Raw genomic sequence first — 20,900 nt, 5'->3', positions numbered from 1 at the left:
ACTGTCTTGCAGTACTTTTGCCACTTCATCATTATACTGCAGTTTATGCTGCACGCCATTTAGACTAATTTAAGAAGCCAGAACCAGCAACGTGGATATCCCCAAAATTTCTGCTCATTAAACTCCAGTCATTCAAGTTACTCCTTTGTTCAGTCCTAATCATTTTTAGTCCTCACTCCTTCCATTTAATCTCTCAAAGCTTTAAATACTCTTGCTGAGGCAAACTTAAAGGGCCAAACAAGTACACACACATATACACGCACACAACTTAATTTCTCCCTTTAATCATATTTGTACGAGCACCTATATCTTCTTGTTCTGTACCAAAAATAGTTGGCGTCAGAGACAGTCAAGCCCCGCTGACCCCACCCCACCCTTACAATAGTGGAGACATCCTTGCTCACGAGGTCCTCTCATCACTGTGGCTTAGCCAAATTCCTTTGACATGTGGGTAACTTGCAGGCCTCAGCGGTGAATGATCTAATGGCGTTTAATTTCATTACATAGACTCTAATTGAGAGGCTACTGCTGCACTTTTGGACTGGGGGGACATAATGCCTTATTGGCTCAGTCTCTGCTCACAGTAGGGGCATGGCTGTTGCCCCTTCTCTCTACCCTACCCCCAGTCTCCCTCTCTGCCTTCCACCATCTACTCCAATTACTTTACGCTACATTACCCTTTGGCTCCATGTAGCCTGGATAGATGTTGCATTCTGAATGGTATATTTTATCTTGATTTGCCACTGTTATTGCATCTTACCTATTCACACAAAAGAGATTTCTGTTCTTAATTGAAAAGAAAATGCAAACCCAATTTATTATACATCTTAGTATAAAATACGCATAGATTTCAATAATTGAAAATAGATTTTAATAATTGAAAATAGATTTCAATGGTTTGATGGCATTGTCTGGTAGGAAAAAGGTTAAATATTTCATAACAGTGTGTATCCACCATAGTCCTATGACATGGAAAATTTTATAGATGTGATTTCAACTAAGCCATCTTGCGTCCAACGTTATTTTACCAAGGTTACTGCATACACCTTACTACACCTTACCTTGGCAGGGAAGTGTTTCCACATTCTGCATTCCCTGCAGAATGGATAACCAAACCAGAATGACTGCTAACAGGTCAAATGTAACCCTGGCTATCGCTCTATGACATTGCTGATTTATGATGCTATGTGTAAAGGGCTGCCCTGATTTAGAGTGGTAAAGGTGGTATTATAATTATAAATATTGCCTTTGTTGCACCACTTCTACCGTTTTGCATCAGAATTGCTCATTGTGCAAAGTCTATCCCTACAATATAGTATTTATGAATACCAAATGTTTGGTTCCATTAATTAATTGATAAACATTTTTGAAGACTAGTGATTATATAGCTTGTAAGAGGCAGAACTTGTCCTGAATATTTTCAAAGGAAACATCACCAGAGCCCAGAGTGGGAGAACAATGCCTAAACACTTTGGATGCCATGTATAAGAAATGTAAAGTTTGATAAAAGGTCTTACAATCATAGCAACAAATATCAGCAGGCAAATTATATTGGTTGTTACGATTATAAGACCATGTTCTTTAAAATGTTGCACCAGACCCAGTTGTATCCATAGCCCCATTTGTTGTACCATCTTGGTTGCAGCATCTTGCAGTTTAAAACTTAAAACAATGGCGATCACTATCATCCCACGCCAATCATTGCATTATTTTGTCATAGAAGGAATTAATAAAACCTACGTTTAATCCAAAATCCCCTATTACACCATAAACTATAATTAAAACTGTCTAATAATGGTATCATCTTACAATCTTTCAGGATTTTTGGAAAATAAGTGCAGTAACATATTAATGTAGTTGACAATTTTAATGTTAATATGTCTACCAGAATTACTTTTGTTTAGTATTTTTTACCCCATGGTTAGCACAAAAGCCACAAATATATCAAAGCAAAAGTAGGTTAGTTTTTGTGCAGATTAACTCCAATCAACCAAAACATTATGTTAAATTGTGATCCAAATCTAATATTTTGCACTGGATTTGCTCCAGGTTTCCCTTGGTACATGTGACCGATAAGGTCAGCGATAGAAGATTGCTGAAAAAAGGGCTTCGTGACCTGTGAAGGGTTAAGGCAGATGAGATATGTCAAAATGGAATTTCCAACCTCTGCTAACGGATGCTGATAGAATTTACTCTGTTGTCTTATGATAAATATACAAGCTCAAAGCAAGACTTATCTGGAGAAGTCTTTGAAGAGAGACTTAACCCCTGCAAGAGAGACTGAGGTTTGGAAGAAGCTGCTTGCACTTCCATCCGGCCTCTTTTTGCCCTCTGCTCTCCTTCCAGCTTAGATCTCTTTGTCTCTGGAACTCCTTATCCCATGGTGGATGTGAGCTGGAGCTGATCCTTTGTTTGTTACTGGTAATATCTTTTAGTTCACATAAACTGGAAAACCCGCAACAGTTTCGCTAATGACTAGTAAATTCTTTGTGGCCAGACAATCCTTGCAGCAAAATCTGCTGACAGTCACTCTGACTGCATAGGGCATAAGTGGTCACAGTGCACTGTCATTGGGTATCAGCTCTCATTGCCCTCACCTATGCCATATCTTGATAAAATAATAAAATATGTAGTGATTTAAACAATTGGATCTGTGAAATTGTTTATAAAAAAAATAATTGTGAAGTCACAGGTTGTCTACCAGTGACACAAAACATTTGACAATTCGCTACCTAAAAAGGTCAGATGCTGGGCTACATACTATTACGAGATAAATTCCTGCTAATTGAATCTTCCATATTAGCTACTTTGCGCTGGGGGAAAAAAGTACATGCTAAGGCAGATAATAGAACCTAGCTCATAATTTATTTGGATACATATGTGTATTTAAGGAATAATGAATTCTCCAATACAGGGCTTGGAGGGCTTGGAATTCTCCAACACAGGACATGTTAATATTTCATAAAACGTATTTACATTTGTTAAAAATCGTATTAAGCAGAGTGATACTTTGTAGTTCACCTACATAGTAGTACTTATATTGTCGCTGTATTAGGTCTTAGCTAATAAAAACATTATTCCCTTTCCATTACAATCTTATATTGTAATATTGAATATTAAAAAAAAAAAGCTATTGTGGCAACAAGTAACAGTAAAACTATTCTCTAGCGCCCATGCTTAAATGGTTTCCCTTCTCCAGATTCCTGTTGTTTCTCCCTTAATTGTATCATGTAATATCTGTCTGTCTGTGCTGATAGTAAAAAATGCTAGTGTCTTTGGTCCATCTATTGTTAGGTATGTGAATTAAGCACCACAGATGAGTTAGCATGTGGACATTCCTAGACCTGCTATCTAGACTATTGCGATAATTATTGGCTTTAATGTCTTCTGTTACTGAGTGTACAGAATATACTCATCCTCATATCTAGAATCTTCAAATATGACTGTTACGACTTCTTAACCTCTGCCTCCAAGTCCCTCTTTACCTCATATTTGCTCGTTATAAATTATATGACTCTATTACTCTTCACTATTAATAAAAACCTTTAATATGAATGCTATGTTAGCAAATGGTTTTACTGCAAAGTAATATTTTGCAAAGTAATATTTTGTGTTTTAGTAAGCAAGTTGTCCCTTTTGTCTGTTTTTGTAAGTTTTTTGCCCTTTGAAGGCATCAAGGCATTTAATTAATGAAATGACCTCAGACCGTCACTCTCCTTTGGACTCCCTTGTGTATATATATAACAAAATCCAGTGTTTATGTAAAGGGGTTAATCAGGTGCTGAAGGGTTAAGTGTAGTGTTGCGTGTCCTCAGTACATGTAAAATGATATCTCCATGTGAAAGGCCCAGGAACTCCAAGGTTACATTCAAAGTCACTCTCCCTTATCAGAGTGCTCACAAGCAGCATTTAGCAGATAACAAACAGTATTAGCAGCCCCCATCCATGCCACTCTTAGCAGATTAAAAAAAATAAACACTCTTTGAGTGATGTAATTATTCATGCTTTTTAACTGTGATTCACAATTTCCTTAATTTTACCAATTTGGCTGGCCGTATAACAGTTCAAAGTCTAGCTGAAGGAAAAGGAAGGTGACGGGCTGGCAGGAAGTATTATATACATACAATAGTTTAATGCAAAAATGGAAAGTGTGAGATCTTGTTTGGTCTAGTGTAGTTATTATTATCCTTTATTTATATAGCGCCAACAGTTTACGCAGCGCTTAATACAATACATAAATTCAAGGGATATGACAAGACAAGAATTGACAGACTAAGACAAACCGATACATTTGGTGGAGAGAGCCGAAGTGTTAATGGTAGGAGAAGTAGTCACATGGGGCAAGGGCTTCAAAGAAGTTTGTAACGCGGGACCAGATGAGAGAACAGTTGATATAAAGGGGTGATATAATGGAAAAGTGGGTATCGGGACTGACAAGAAAGACAGTAGTTTGACATTCCTCCATACTTTACCTTGGCAGTATATGCAATATTATACTGACAAGAAAAAAAAAAGCCTGTTCTGGCTTCATATGTAGACACAAAGAACCAGAAGTGTAGGGTATTTTCATGTTGTGTTGTACACTAGTAAACTGATATCTGCCTGAATTGTTATTATTACATCACATTACATTTATTTATATAGTCAGTGAAATAAATTAAAATCTACAAAAGAAGAAGAGGGCCATGCCCTTGCAAGCTTACTGATTGATTTGATATACCGTTAGTTCTGTTATATTACATAGTGATGTACAATGGGCAAAAAAAGATATAACAAACTTATATTTATTATGTAACTAGCTCCCTTGGATGATTTTTGTCCCAAAAATGATAGTTATGGACATGAGGTACGCAACAATGACAATGACGACTCATCCAAGTGGCCCAAAAATAAAGCATATACAATAGCACAGAAAGGCTCTAGTCTGGGTATAAATGTTGCCTAAAACCATGTTTTGTAGATAGTTCAGTAGCTCCATTTCAAGTGATACACACCCTAATAGAAAATGAGCTTCTGGCCTGTAATTTTCAAATCCAAATGGCTAAGAGGGCAATTGCCTCCTTGTACCCTCTGACTATATTTGTGTGTTCAGTAGTAACTGAAATTAGAGGTGAACATCACATGGTGACCAAAAAGCTTTTTATAAATAAATTCATTAAAATTTTACAACAGGATGCTGACACTTGAGAACTGCGCCTGAAATTATTTTAGGAGGTCTCTCAGTAGGAAAAAAAATGGATTCAGAAATCTAGCTCCGTGCACATATATATATATATATATATAAAAATATAAGCTTCCATACAACCATGATGGTTAAATCCCAGAAGCCCTCCCCTTGTGTGTTTCCCCTCAGTTACTTTCTCTTTCTGCTTTTTTCCAAGAGAACCATTCCATCAATCCTGAAAAGCCGCAGAGCACAGTCCTGCCAAACAGCAGTGTGTGCATAAGAGCCCTGTTCATTCATCCACTGATGTATGAGTGAGATTTAATCTCTGCCTCTACTGGCATCACCTGCGTTAACCACCGTCTGATCACGAAGTTTACCCGCTGGCTGCTGAAATCTCTCTGCACTGGGCCATGGAAGGATGTGACCAGCACGCTGCTTGCACAGTAATTCCTGACAATTACCATCTCCTCTCCTGGCTTCTACACAAAAATAAATCTGAGTAACCCCTTAGGTGCCAGATGGAACCTTTGCACTGCATTGCTATGTTCTGCTTCACAGGGTGAATAAAGCTTCAGTTCCACTTTTACAAGTGAAAAAAAAAACATTCTGTGCGTTTATCCTTCTTTCAAACTCGTATGGGAAATTTCACATCCGCTAAGCTCTGAATAAATATCAGTGTCAAATCATTTTAGTGAAGTCTCTTAAATGTGGTTTCCTCCATCCATAACTGTAGTTATAACTAATTCCCACAGCTCCTCCTGTGACTATTGGGAGGGGGGGGGGAGATCACCATTTGAATTAAGTCCTTATTTTGCAGTATATTTGTATTTCTTTTTCCTTTTTTATATATTTATTTAGTTTATGAGCTTTTTATGCAGTAGAGTTGCTTTTTGTTATTTTTGTTGGATTATATTATTTTGTAGTACAAAATACCTAAACAGGATCTTGTTTTATAGTCAACCAGTATGGTAAATTTCCCTTGCAGAAAAAATTTGAAAGCAGCAACATGCTTTCAGTTTAATTGTGTGGTCTGGTAATGTAACATCACAAACATACTGTATAGTCTTAGGGTTTATTTACTTAAGTTGGAAATTGCACAAGACTGGTGTAATTTTAGTTCACTCGCTTCAGTATACATTATTAATGGCCAACACCAAGGTGCATTTCTGCTGTGAGTTAGATTTGTCTAATCCGTTCACTAAAATGTCATAAGTCTCCTCACATATTAAAGTAATTGTTCAAAATCAACTCTTAGAGGAGAAACATGTTGTGCATTTGTAATGCATAATGAAGCCAATGAGTAAAACTGTAACTATCCAACAAACATATGCTTTAGTGACTAAAATGAATTTATTTAGAAGATTAATTTCTACTCACTGGCAGTGTCGGTCACATATCAATATAGAGGGATTCCACATGTAAATAGAGAAGTGTATTTTATAATTAAGGGTCCGGTGATAGCAGAAATGTTATTTTTAAACCTCAATGTATGCCTGTATATGGTTGCGGGTTATAGGGACAGTCCAACCATCATCTGCACTGTAACACATATAATCCCTGTATGGCCCATATACATTTTTGTGCTATCCCCATATCCATTTGGCCATGTTTCCCACCCCAGCAATTTAGAGATAAAAACATACCATGCAAGTGATATATTTACTGCCAGTAAGCTGCTGATGGGGGTCTTTTCAGACCCCCTTGCACATGAGCAGAAAATGCTCCTAGAGATTTCAATGAGAGTGCTTCCTTGCCACTGATTGGCTGCTTCAATAAAAACTTTTCAGTGATAGATGCAACTATGATATTACAACTCTGCTTAAGACAGTCATAATTAACTGTTAAGATCAGACTGTTCATGATAACTGGCTGTTTTATTCCTTTTTGTTTTGGTTGTACATGTGTTTTTTTATGGTCTTTAGGATATAATTTCTTCATGTCCCTCAAATAAGCTCTGTAAATGGATTCACTGAAGAACACTCACTTTACATGCAAAAGGACTTGTGGTTTGTTTAATAGGGGCTTCTTAGCCAAATATTGCAAAGATGTCATATAAGCAGGAAAGAAAGTAATACTAGTCACGACACACAGGTAGATTTCTAATATCACAAATGCCAAGGAGCTGCTTTTTCTTGAGGAAGTTGTACACACAGTTGACTTTCTTTGCAGGTGAAATGTACTTTGTATTCTAGTAGATGTTCTTAAATATTAAGTCAAGTACTTACGTGTCCAAACGGATCAAGGTGATTATTAGTGAGCTTCAGCTTCTGGAACGACACCAGCTGCCTCATCCAATGTGCTCCTGTAGCAGGGGAGTCAGGATGAACATACAAACGGCCTGGCATTGCAGGTTCAGCTTTTCCGGTAACTGACCTGCAACAACATGCAAAATCTAAAGCCCAAAACCAAAGTGGTCAATTACTTAAAAAATGTATGTGCTTTTTTGGGCCATTTGCTATTTGGCCAAAACAGCTTGGAGTAGTTAGTTGAAGTTTATTGGGCCAACATAGCAAAAGATATAAAGTTGCATACGGTTTCAGGATCTCTGAGGTCACGAAAGCATAAGTAACTTTACAGCTTTTTCCTATGTTGACCCAATAAAAGGTATCAGATTCAACCAAAGACTCCATTTTTAACTTGTGCTAAAATGCCCCTATCTATACTTATTGGCAAAACACCTTAGTATTGTAATATCTAAGAGGATTAGCCGCTATATGCATTATTAGTAGAACCACTTAATTAACTGCTTTTAACTATATTTCAGAAATTCAGTTTCAAATTAGTTTCCGCAACATACAAAACATCTTACATCTGCTTATTTATTCCATGTATGTTTGAAGAATTATTGTCCCAATCTACACTGAGTCCTTAACCTACTGTATTTTGGTAATAATTCAGTGTCTTGATCTTAATGGCTGACTAATCAAGGTAAATGGAGAAAAGGAAAGTCATAAAGCTATCAGCTGGTAAGTGGTGACTTACGCTCACATACCACATGACTGCCTCCAATAGCAATCTCCAGGTATGCTTACTGAATTTTACAGTATAGTTTATGGTCAAAGATATATTTTTTTAAAGTAACGCCACCTTTGAGCTAGGCAAATTGACTTCTGTGGTTTATATAAATTCTACATAATGGTATTCTGTCATCCATTCTATTACAATTGTACACCTTTATTAAAGAATATGTTTACTTATATTTGTAAAGAGTGAAAGCAAATGAAATCACTAACTCTCAAAGTGTATTTTTAATTGAGCATACCGGTGAATTTTCATCAAACTAGAATTTTGGTTAATTGCGGCAAGACTTAATTAATAGAAAGTATCTGCATGTTTGGGCTCAATGAAAGGATAATACGTGCATGATAAATACGTGACACTTTAACAAACATACATCTGTTTCTGCCCCGGTTTCCTGTGTTCCCAATCTGCTTTGCACACTTTGCCCGCAGGGTGTGATTTTGATTATAGAACTCACCAGTTACAGTAAACAGTTACCCTCAGAAGCCTTTCCCCGTCAACAGCTACTCTAGAAAATGTTTTGCTGCTACTTGGCCAAAAACACATCTTTAAAACTGCGGTTTATGTTCAGAACGCCCACACTTAAGTAGAACAAGATGTAATATAAAACAATCCTAAGTATCAGTGCACGTTTGCAAACTTTCAGAGCAGCAACCAAGTAATCAGCTACTGTAAAGCATTATTTCAACTCCAAATATGCAGCATGGCAAGGTCACCAAATTAGAGCCAAACCTAAGCAGCAAATTTATCATATAAAACAAACACATGGCTGATATTTAAAGGAACATTAACACTTTGTTACGGATTATGTTGTAATTGATTGTATTGCCATGTTCGCATTTGTAGGACCAAACGTTTCAGTATTTTTCTCTTACAAATCAGTCATGCCCCCCTTTGGAAGTTTGTATTTACTGTGTGGCTTTACCACCCACTTTTCCGATCTACCTGGCACCTACGGGATGATACAAGCAAGAGTTAGCCTGACTGTATTAACAATAAAGGAGTGAATGTTTTGCCCCGAACTGTATATCCTATGTTGCAATTATTTACGCTGCTAGATCAGAAAACCCACTTCTACATGTTCTTACTAAAATTTGTATAAAGAGTTTGATATTAGTTTAAAGTAAGTTTAACAACATTACTATATGTGAAAGGGGCCTGCTTTCAAAAAATGGAAGACTATTCTGTCTTTTGAGCTCAGGGATGTTTTATACCCTATGGCTAGTGGCTACAGAATTTAATTCAGCCACATTTTACAGAGTAGAAAAAAATAGTCCATTCCAAACCTGCAAACATGTACAGCAAATAAATATAAGGTTTTAGTACTATATGTAATAATGATGTATGTAAGTTCACCTGTCACTCCAAGACGATTTCACATAAAGTTGTCATGAAATGGTCTGTAATCAACCAAACAACCTTATGTATGTATTTATTTATGTGTATATATGTGCATGTCATAATGTTGTGTCCTATCTGTACTGTGCTGTTTAGAGATTAACCTTCTATGCATAGACATATATGGTTGTCCTTTGGGTGCTTCATACCACTATTGAAATCACACATTGCCGCAGTGACTAGGACCCCTGTCAGAGGAAAATAGTTCACTATGATCATCTCAAATACACAGGATTAGTGTTTTTTTCCACTCATGACATTTACATACCATTTGTTGTCTGCAAACTTGTATCTGTGGTCATCAGCTGGCACAATGTCCATGAGAAGAATGTATTTTGTTTTTGGATTGAGACCAGTTACCTTCACCTTGTAACTGGGAAACATACGTCTGGAATTACAGAAAAAAACCACATAGGAATGCATTGGATCAGCAACCAGAGATGGGAAGGTACTAAGATAAAAGACATACTGAGATGGATATTGATTGCTGTTCTTAGATTTGGGTGGAATGCTTAACCAAAATGTGTAAGATGTTTACAATTTAGCACATAATTATCCTTTGAGGCTCTGTATGCTACAGAGGATAAAAACTGTTACTAGCCCTTCATTTCTTATCCCATCACTGCCCAACCAAAAACACATGAATAAAACAGCTGTATTCTCCCTATATAATTATCTCATTCTCTGTCCATGATGTCCATACCGGTACAGATGGACTATTCATTGTTCTGAAATTGTACAAATAAACATTAAGGATTCCAGTGCTGGAGATTCAATGTGGATTTACGACACATATATGCCAACAAATCTTTTATGGTTATATTAAATGTACACGAAATAACATTGAATGTTTTTTACTAAAGAAAAAGCAATGGACTGCAAAGTAAAAGAGTACCAAGTATAACTACACATATTTCCAAAGGTTGATTATTATGGATGTTGATTACAGTTCATAAATCAATTTTATGCTCAAGCACTTCAATGAGAAGCCATAGTATGCTTAACTTTTACAGATCAGCAAACCTGTTTTGGTATTTAAACCCCTATGTTTGTTTTCCTTCCCCAACGTCCCTTACTTCACAGCAATGTGATTAAACTACAGTAAAGATGCATATAGATTTGTTTAATTACCAAAATAACTAATGGCTTAAAATGGCCATTAAGACTGCTCCCACCCATGCCACCATAAAGGAGCAGTTGTTTTCAGTGCTTATAGAAGGTAGCTGAATTTGCTCAATGGGGAATATAAATATCCTGTTCCCGTCAGAATATGTAGTATATATAAATGCATTTAGCAAAACTACCTAAATAGCCGTTCTGTCTTTCCATCAGTGTGATTGTTTTCGAGATGTGTTACCACAGAGAAAACTGCCATGTGCGTCCGAAAGTGGCACAACTAGGATATCTAATCAATTTCTTGTCCTGAAGTTCTCTCCCTTCCTCTCTCCCCAGCCTTACACAGGCTGCCTGGACCAATCAACAACTTAACAATAAGAGAGATAATCTAATGGTGAAGAGTAATCACATATACCCCATGAAAAGGAAATTAAGATGCTTACCCTGGTTGTACAAATATAAGGTTGGTTTCTAACACATATAAGCTCTAAACAAAATTTCATAAGTTTTATTGGACTGGACTGTAAAATGCAGGGTTTTGAAAAAGCGACATACACACTTTAACTGATCTCTGTTCTATGCTACTCGTCCAGTGTTAGTTGAGAAATGTTGCACTCTAATCAGCTGACAGTACTGAGTCTCTGCTCATAAAGCGCTTGCTTGCACAGGCATTGGAAAATGTATTAAAAATGCCCAGTAAATGGGTTCAGCGTTGACCCTAGCTGCATCCACTTCATGCCATTGTTAATCTAGAAATCTAAACAAGCTAAAGTGCCATATCAGTGGACAGAGAGATGCCTTTGTGCCCTGTAGAGTGTTTGTAATAGAAGCACTAAGCACTAGGTAGGAGGCCAGGATATAGTTATATATATATATATATAAATATATATTTTTTTGATAATGTTCCTTGTCAACTTGTTGAAGTAGTGCATTATAAATAAGACGTGTTTTAATATACATATATATATATATATATATATATATACATATATATATATATCAGACAGGGCAGTGGCTGGTGCATTGATGAATTGCAGACGTCGATCTCATTGTGTGCTTCCTTGGCTTGGGACCCCCGTGTTGTCCATATGTTCTTTACAGTCCCCCAGATCCACATGTATAGCAGCCCGAGGCTCCACAACCTCCACGCATAATGCCATTTCTATAATTTTAATTCCCTATAATGTTTATATTTAATTATATAAAATATATCATAACCATGATTTTCGCTAGACTTCAGATTTCAGCTGTTTTTTTCCAGTCGACAATGATGCAAATGAACGTCTCGATGCACAAGGCTGGTAAGATTAGACTGCAGGATTCAGAACAAGAGAAACAAAATTTTCTAAAAGTCCAAATACCGTGGGAGCCGTGGATAAAGTGTTTTGTGGTAGCATTTTTAACACACTTAATATTTGTTTTATTCTCCATTTGTTATGTATTTTTCTACCATTACACTATGGGATAGATAAATCGCTTCTTTATTCAGTGTTGAAGGTATTACCCATTATCTCCATGAAAGGGAATTTTTAAGATGTTGACTGTATGGCCTCACTACTGTCAGTGCTAGCATGGCTCAAATTACTGCCATTTATCTGTGTCAGGGAAAGGACTCTTTGCAAGCAATCATATTAGGCACTAGCCTGCCTAAGTCAAAAGAACAACTTTTTTATGGAGGGTAAAGTATCAGAAAAAAATAAATCAGAATATCATTAATGATTGGATAGTGCCAACAATAAGAAAGACATCTAAAGATGTTACGTCTCGAAATGCATTAATGGGATGAAGCAAAAGATAGAATATATTTGACTTTTTGGATGTTGAGCGTTGCATTGGAGTGATAACATGTTTGCTTCAAAACAAATACGCAAACGTATTTCACTTAAATATACAAGGTACGACAAATGGGAGCTGTTTTGGGGCAGAATAGAACATATGCTGATGCGGAAGACAGTGCTAATGCCTCCTATGTGCTTTCTTGGATTAATGCGGGTAGTGAGGATCACAAATAGAAATATAAGAAGAATAAGAATCGTAATGGAAAAATATTCAAGTGAACAGTTACATCTCTGCCAACTGCCTCTTTTGTTATATCTTGCATTTCATCCAGGTCGAATATTTTGTAGACTATTTGATCATTCCATAAAATCATTAGTTTTTTTTTTAAATGTCTGACATTATATCAAAATAAGATTAACGTAATAGATATCCTCTTATGTTTTTATGATCAGTCATGCTTAAGCATGTCTATGTTGAGCTAGACCACAATTATCAACTGGAATTAATTTAGTGCTTTGCTTTGAGATGGACTATTTCATGTTACCCTCACTACTGATAAACAAGGCAGACACATTGTTCCCTTGGTCCTATCTATTACTAACTTTTATTCTTTCATTTCTTCCCACTGTGAATTCAAGTTTCCAAATATCCCACTCACTAAATGCTCTGATGAAATGATGATGAAAAATAGTTTTCCATCACAAACAAGCACTGCCTCTGGCAGACCTACTTAGACTTTAGACAGCTTAATTTATACTGATATCATCACCTAAATAACGCAACATAACGTATTCCTTAACATGTTCTGTACTCTTTCATATAAGAATAGCAATATATTTTTAACTCTTTCAGTGCCACCAAGTGTGTGTGTTGTCTGGCACCTTAGGCACTCTGTGAATTTGGATCAAATGAGCTAGGTGTACTTAAAAACGTGGCACGGATATAACATTACACGTTTACCAGTGGCGATATGCAACTGACTGGTGGTTGAGACGTGTAGATTATAAGATTATGTCATAAAAGTGAGTTGGTGATAGTTGTTCAATGATTAGCATAGCCCACATATCTTTATAGATATGTCAATAAGCTAAGAACAGGTGATGCCAAGTGATAAAATAATATATATTAAAAATCTCAAGCTGGCATTGTTAATTAGTAGTTGGGCAATTCAAAATGAGACTGGTCCAGCCAGTGGCACAAACATATACATTTATTTTTATAAAGGAGCCGTGATGATGTGATTATTTTGCTTTTGATGCAAAGAAGAGGACAACCTGTTGATCATGCCTTCCTTGGACAGATGGAAGTTGTTTCATGTCATACATGTTGGTTGGTGTTATCTTAGTCCATGTTGGTACAAGCGGGATTGTACCAAATATTAGTTATTTTATTGCCCCTCATGCCTGATTGAGGATTCCAAGTCATAGTCAAGGAAATATAACTTGTACACATTTAAAAATGATGTACAAGTACAGTACTATGTAAGCTTATTGTGAATCTTACTCTAAGAATCATGAACACAATACAATCTTGGAAATGCTAACAAAAAGCCTCAATAATTCCAGATCACAAAAATTTCAAATTATCTGGGGGCGAACCCCATTTTCCAGAGAACTAGTCTACATTAAAACATAGCAAAAAGGACAAAAAAATCGAATAATATGCGCAACATTGTTTTTAACATTCCCCATAAAGGCTGCTTTATAGTTATATTCACCAAATGTTAAATTAACTAACCATCTAAGTTTTTTCAACTGCTTATAACTCAATTTCTCAGTTCTGATTTCACCATATAAGCAGTCACATTACATGTTTCCCATTGACATACATAATTCAGCAGATTCAGGAGCCTCTTCACTACTAAATTCACAGTTTATATACAAATTTATTAGAAACACTGGGCAAAATATTTTAAATGCAAAGATAGGTGATTCCTAGGTTAATTGCAGAAAGGGCAGCTAAATTGGGGCCAAATTTTATTACCATAAAAAATGTATCCCCCAGAAATATGATAAAATCTCAGTTAGACCACAGTAAAAAATGAGATTTTAAAAAGTTATACATTCTATGCCTAACCCCTAATAACAATTAATATCAATTAATTTAGTTGCCCATTTCCCCAAGTTTGACTTATTCTGGCCTAGTTAAATTAGGTAAATCCACAATGCACTCATTTAATTTGGATATAAGTAAATATTAGGAGAGAATGCCAATTAAAATATACCAGAATTCTGCCAAATTGCTATATCTGGTCGATCCATTATGAATACAGTCTGCAGATGTGAAAACAATATTTGATTTAACAAACAAATATTTCAATTTCTGATAATATAGATATAAACATATGATTACCAATTATATGCATTTTGAAACTAACCGTAAACTATATAGAAACTGTTAAGTTGCAAATTTATATAAATATACACACACACTTATGAGAGTAAACAAGATGAATTGTCATTATACACTTAAAAGTGCTGGTCTATCCAGCACCCGTCCTTAAGGGCCTCAACAACAGGCGGTGGAATAAGCTGTCAAAAGATTAACACAGGCTCCAGCATCACAATCTTTGCCTCTTTTTTTTCTGCTTGATGGCATTACACCTATACATTATACCTATATGTTGGAGCCCCATTCCAATGGTTGGACTAGATGCCACAGGGCCCAGGGCATAAATTTCTCATGACCCATCAGAGGAGCCTGCATTAGAATGATACTGTATGCTCATGTTGAAAGTTGTGTGTGTGTATATGTGTATATATATATATATATATATATATACATATACACACATACATATATACATATATACATATATATATATACTCACAGTACATCCATGTACATAGCAAAATAGCAAGTCTCAGATTTTGCACAGCAGAAAATAAATGTGAAAGTTTTAACATCAGTATTACATATTAGTTAAATGTGTGATATATGAGGGGTTCTGTAAAAGGCATGATTTTGGTGCACAATTTTAAAAGTAGTTTTATTGTCTTAGCAACCAATACCAACAATCTTGCTGATTGGATTGTACCATTGGTGATAAGACTGCTTTTCAAGCCTTGCACCAGAGTCGCTTTTTAAACATGGCCCTGTCACTTATGTTCCTATTCTCCTCAGCTTCTGCTGCAGGAAGAGCTTGGCTGGCCCTGTATAATGTATAGTTAAATCAGCCAGATTTCTCCAAAGTCTCCTTACACATTGCATTATGCATCATACAGTCCCTTTTGAGTCAATCACATGACAAGCTCAAATTCACAGGGTCTGCTACATAAGAATTCTCTAATATTTGCACACAGTGGTATGAGTATTTTGGAGTCTATATTATATACAAATGTTCACAAATGAATCATATTTGTCTATGAGATCAGTAATAGTAATTATAAGCAATAACTACAGAATAAACACTGTACTGGAGGGATTTAATACAATTCAGATTTATGATACATTATTACTATTTAGGTTCCCCTAACCTAGGTTTGAACAATTGTGGCCTTGACTACATGAAAGAGGAATGCATATGCCCATCTTGTGCTGAAATCCATCTCAATGTACGGTTCATTAGAGGTAATTTATAAAGAAATCACAGGTGCAAATGCAGGAAGGAATCTAGAGACATTGTAAATGTATAAATTGTTTTGCAAGTATATTTGCTGGAATCAGCCAATTAAAGTTATGAATGGAAAAGTGGTACAATGACATCATAAATGGGGACAAATCACCCACATAAATATTTGTTAATAATAATATTAAATGTCATATTAAAAATGACAGTGTTGCATGCATCCACAACATACATGTATCCACAACATACATGCATAGAGATTGGTAGTGATATCGTATGCATTATATTATTGTACCTATCTTTAAAATGTTTTACACAGCCTGCACACACTTCAAAGAATCAAAATAATTAAGCATGCATAGTAGAATGGTATAATTTTTTAACGCTGTTTAGACAAGGAGGCCCTAGTGTCCCTCTGTATATATCTTTGGGTTTTGGCACAGAGTTTAAGAGTAATACTGCTATTTTATCTTTTAAACAAAACTGCAGTAAAAGCTATTTTTCCTCCTCAAAGGAAACCAGATATGCCTAAGTATTTGGAGAGTCCAATTTATCACCTGAGCTTTCAGTGTCCTGAGCTTTTATACACAACCTTTGCGTCGAAATGTACTTTTAAGTTTTAAATAGAAATTTAGCTTTAACCACTTATAAACTTTACCGTTGAAACCTCAAACATAATTTTAAAATTATATATTATATTATATAATATTAAAAACATATTCATATTCATACTTCAAACACCAAAGCATGTACACAGCAATACATGCAAACACTACGCGTGTAATAAATAATATATATATATACAATGTTTACAGAGGTCTACCAATGTTAAATGTTAAACCTTCCTTTAATTTATTTTGGTATGAGTTTTTGTGAGTATACTAATGACAGCTGGTATAGGTTTAATCCCATTTAATTTTTAATCACACAGAATTATTACTCTTTTATATTTATAACACCAATAAATAAAGTAGATAGCACACCAGCTGAAATCCAACAGATATAGCAGGATATGTTATCAGTACCAAAAGATGATATATAATGTCATATTTTATGATTATAATCTGGTATAATGTGACTATTTTACAACATACAATTAATCCATTAGTACAATCTAAATATTTCATGGGGCCTAAATTAAATTCATTATAGGGGCAATACATTGCTCCCCAGTCGTGGATAATAGGAGTTGCCGTCCCAGTAATCCAACAAACTACTGGTTTGCTACCTCGGAAATAAATAGTCTGTAGTACTATTAAAAATATAATTGTGGAATGCATTGTAGTCTATACGTAAACTCCATAGATTAGAATGGATGTATATATGTATATAAATACATCCATTGGATATTTATATGTATTTATCCATCTTTGTTCGCATATGTATATAACCGCGATTTCCCGTACTGACTGCGGATGAGAGCCGAGGTGTGAACTATGCCATAGATTAATAATAAATAAATCAAAGGAGACATCAGTCTGGAATTTATATGTATTAATGAAATACAGAAATCACAACAGTCCGTATTAAATATATACAACTTTTAGTTTCAATTACCTATCTGGTTTTTAAACCTCTGTCAACACCGCACACTGTTTTCTTTTGTAAACGTTAAAACTTGCGTTTGATGTTTTTGCTACTAAACCTACAAGATAAATGTAAGTGTTAATGTATATATGTATATATATATATGTACATATATATATATATATATATAGCACATGTATTTATCTAATCTAATTTCACTGCCACTCTCTTCACAATGTAAATGAACACACACACACACACACATATATATATATATATATATATATATATATATATATATATATACACACACACACACACACACACACACATATATATTCATTTACATTGTAAAATGAGTGGTGGAGTGAAATATCTTTATTAGATAAATCCTATCTATCACGAACCTAAGGAGCTGCCAGCACCGATCTGCTGTGTCCTGGAATTTCTTGGGATAGACCTCAGTCTTTTTTAGACTTTTAGACTTCAGCATCCAGAATAAGCTCTGGAGCCGTCATCTGTTAACTCATGCTTTCTATGTCCCTCTTCTCTTCATGGTTTGCAGTAATTCATCTGGCCTAGAGGTTACTAGATTATATATTACATACAAATTATGTTTGTTTTATTATTATTTTTTAAATGTCCAATGCTTTCCTTTTTCTGTTTTTTTTTTATTTTTTTTAATATTCATTAAGTCTGTCAGTTCCTTTGTTAATTTCTCTCCTTTTATTTTCTTCATAAAGTGACTCACTTTTTCCACCCCTTCATTATTTGTTGGCTCTATATTTTAAATCTTTTTTGCTCACACTTTTCATACCCTTACTGTTTCTTCCCTTTGTTTTCATAGATCTTGGTCTCTTTTGTCTCTCATTCCCAATATTTTCGTTCCTAAATCGTATATTTACTTATTGTGTAGTATGCCTGAAGAAGAGAAATAGACAGCCTGGAAAGCTTATGATCTATTTTACAACAGCTAATAATTATTCACCAAATTTGCTTTTGTTCCCTACTAGTTTCCCCACTCCCTCCTTTTTCTCTCTCTTACTATATCTTACTCTCTCCCCCCTACAAACATTTCCCCGCACTGGATTCCAGCCTGGGACATTTCTACATTTACAGTTAGAAATATGAAAGACCCTTGTGAGTTAGTTTCATATTTATTATATCCTGACAACCAGTTTAATGAACAAAATAATTGGCAGGGACATGTGATTAATAAAGGATTTCTAAAGGATGCACCCGGTATTAAAACTGGCAGAATTGTAACAATAGATCTAACAATCTAAATACGATCGTCTTACCTTCCAGCTTTAGTAATTATCATCTCAGTGCCCACTTCATGAAATTTCATCCACAGCTCTCTTTCGTGTAAAAAAACTTTAATGCCTTCCATACCCTAATGAAAAGCCGTAAAGATGTTCGTTACAATTGAAGAAATGTGTATTATTAAGAGAAAATCGATGTTGCAATAAGCAACCCTATGTTTCAAAAAATGTGGGTGTGTGTTAAAAACAATTAATATAAACTATGTCTTTAGGAGAGCTATTGCTAGTCTATTCGCTATTTCACATTTTAATATCTTATAATTAAATTCCAGGGAAAAATCGCTGTTCTAGAGGCCTAAATGCAAATTATGCAATGTACAAAAATCACTTTACAAAGTTAATTTATTCTGTATAAAACTGGTATAAAAAGCAGGTTTTATTATTGTGGAATAACCTGGTATTTCTATTCTAGATTTTGAAAAGTTTTTCTAATATAGGTCCAAAAATAAAAATATGTTCTTAATTTGAATATAATTAGAAAATAAAAAATAAAAGTACATACTGTTAAGTAATATATATTAAATATCACATCTAAGTATGTGTGAAATCGCATGAGTTATATAGAAGAAAACACCCAGAACCTATAAAAACAGATGTTAGCACTAGGGAAATACTCCAACTGTTTTTAAAAACAGATATATATATTTTAAAAATCTTAAGGGGGCATAATTAGCTATAAATCTGTTCCCGTTATATAAAAGGCATGAAAGTGTACTTATTGAAGAACACGCTCCTATATTATACATATAGGTAATTTATGGACGGTTTGTGTAAATTATCTAAGTGGGTTTAACCAGGTTTGAGATTTGTAAAATATTTGGATAATCTGGTAATGTTCTTGGAAAGTTACCCGGGAAATATTCGCCTTTTTGCAGTCATGTTTCTTTTTTGTAGGATTGCTGCAAACTATATAGAAATCTATAGACATACTAATGAGCCTGATTTAATACGAACTGGACATTAAAATATAAAATGAAACAAGGAGACCATAGATTGAATTCGGACTGGCTGATAGAATAAGCTTCTATTTAAAATACACGTGTTTAATTCAGTCTAAAATATTTGCAGTTTGTATGTTTTTAAAACTAATAACTGAGTATACATGAGTGAGTTGGTGAGTATACATCTTCAGGACATCTCTCACTTATATATATTGAGTGCATATTTGTGTCTGTCATATATTGTATATTTTTTTTATAGGGTTATCAAATTTTCCAACTTTAAAATATAATATTGCAATGTATAACGCATGTGTAAAGGGAAGCTTAATATACAACATATGTAAGGTGTCCATTACAGTATATATATCTTTTAGCTTTGATATATGTATCACTTTGTATATTTGTATATCGGCATATAAATCATCATGCCTTGCAATGTTCATTATATACCACTTTTATAATACACTGAAGGCATGCAAATGTTTATATATGTGCAAATGCTACCCTATGTGTGTCTTACCTGCTGGGTAAAGGTTGTTTGCGGAGAGGTGGGGGTTTTGCTGCTGACCCCCACCTGACTGTCCTGTTTGGGCTCACACTGCAGCTCCTTGGGGTCTGGCTCCACTGGGGTATCAGGCATCCCATATGCCTCCTCTGTGTCAGCCATGTTAGATTAGAAGCCTGCATGAAAAGAAGCCATCCTGTTATATATTGCTCTGCAGCACGCACATACTATAAAGTCGAGGCTGTAGTGTAAGGAACATATATAATACGATATAGGTTATATGTATGTGCAAGCCTTATACTGATCTTCGGTATTCAGGGTCCATGTTTCGTTAAATGCTTGTCTGTGTTGGCATAAATATAATTTAAATTAACGATCATCTGTTGCATCTACTGATCACTTTTCTTACTAAAACAATGTATTTGCTCGTGGTAAAAAAACATGTATATGCAAACTTTAAAAACATAAAATATATTTTCTAAATGTCCATATCATTATACAATTGTGTGTGTATGTGTGTATATATATATATATATATATATATATGTGTGTA

The 20,900-nt window shown here is 35.0% G+C and overlaps 1 protein-coding gene across 3 annotated transcripts in view; it reads right to left on the bottom strand.

Moving 5' to 3' along the window:
* TBX5 (T-box transcription factor 5) overlaps positions 1-20,509 on the bottom strand; it is a 28,014-nt gene extending 7,505 nt beyond the window's left edge. For all 3 annotated transcript variants that reach the window (XM_089489579.1, XM_089489580.1, XM_089489581.1), the window contains exons 1-4: positions 20,363-20,509; positions 18,878-18,972; positions 9,855-9,974; positions 7,393-7,540 (exon numbers count right to left, since the gene is read on the bottom strand). In XM_089489579.1, coding sequence (XP_089345705.1) covers positions 7,393-7,540; positions 9,855-9,974; positions 18,878-18,972; positions 20,363-20,509 — 510 coding nt within the window. The remainder of the gene's footprint in view (positions 1-7,392; positions 7,541-9,854; positions 9,975-18,877; positions 18,973-20,362) is intronic.
* Between the last annotated feature and the right edge of the window lie 391 nt (positions 20,510-20,900).

This window comes from Sceloporus occidentalis, unplaced genomic scaffold, assembly GCF_023333645.1.
Source record: "Sceloporus occidentalis isolate IW3139 unplaced genomic scaffold, rSceOcc1.0.p SCAF_40, whole genome shotgun sequence".
Lineage (NCBI taxonomy): Eukaryota > Metazoa > Chordata > Lepidosauria > Squamata > Phrynosomatidae > Sceloporus > Sceloporus occidentalis.
This window is presented reverse-complemented; position numbering and strand designations above follow the sequence as displayed.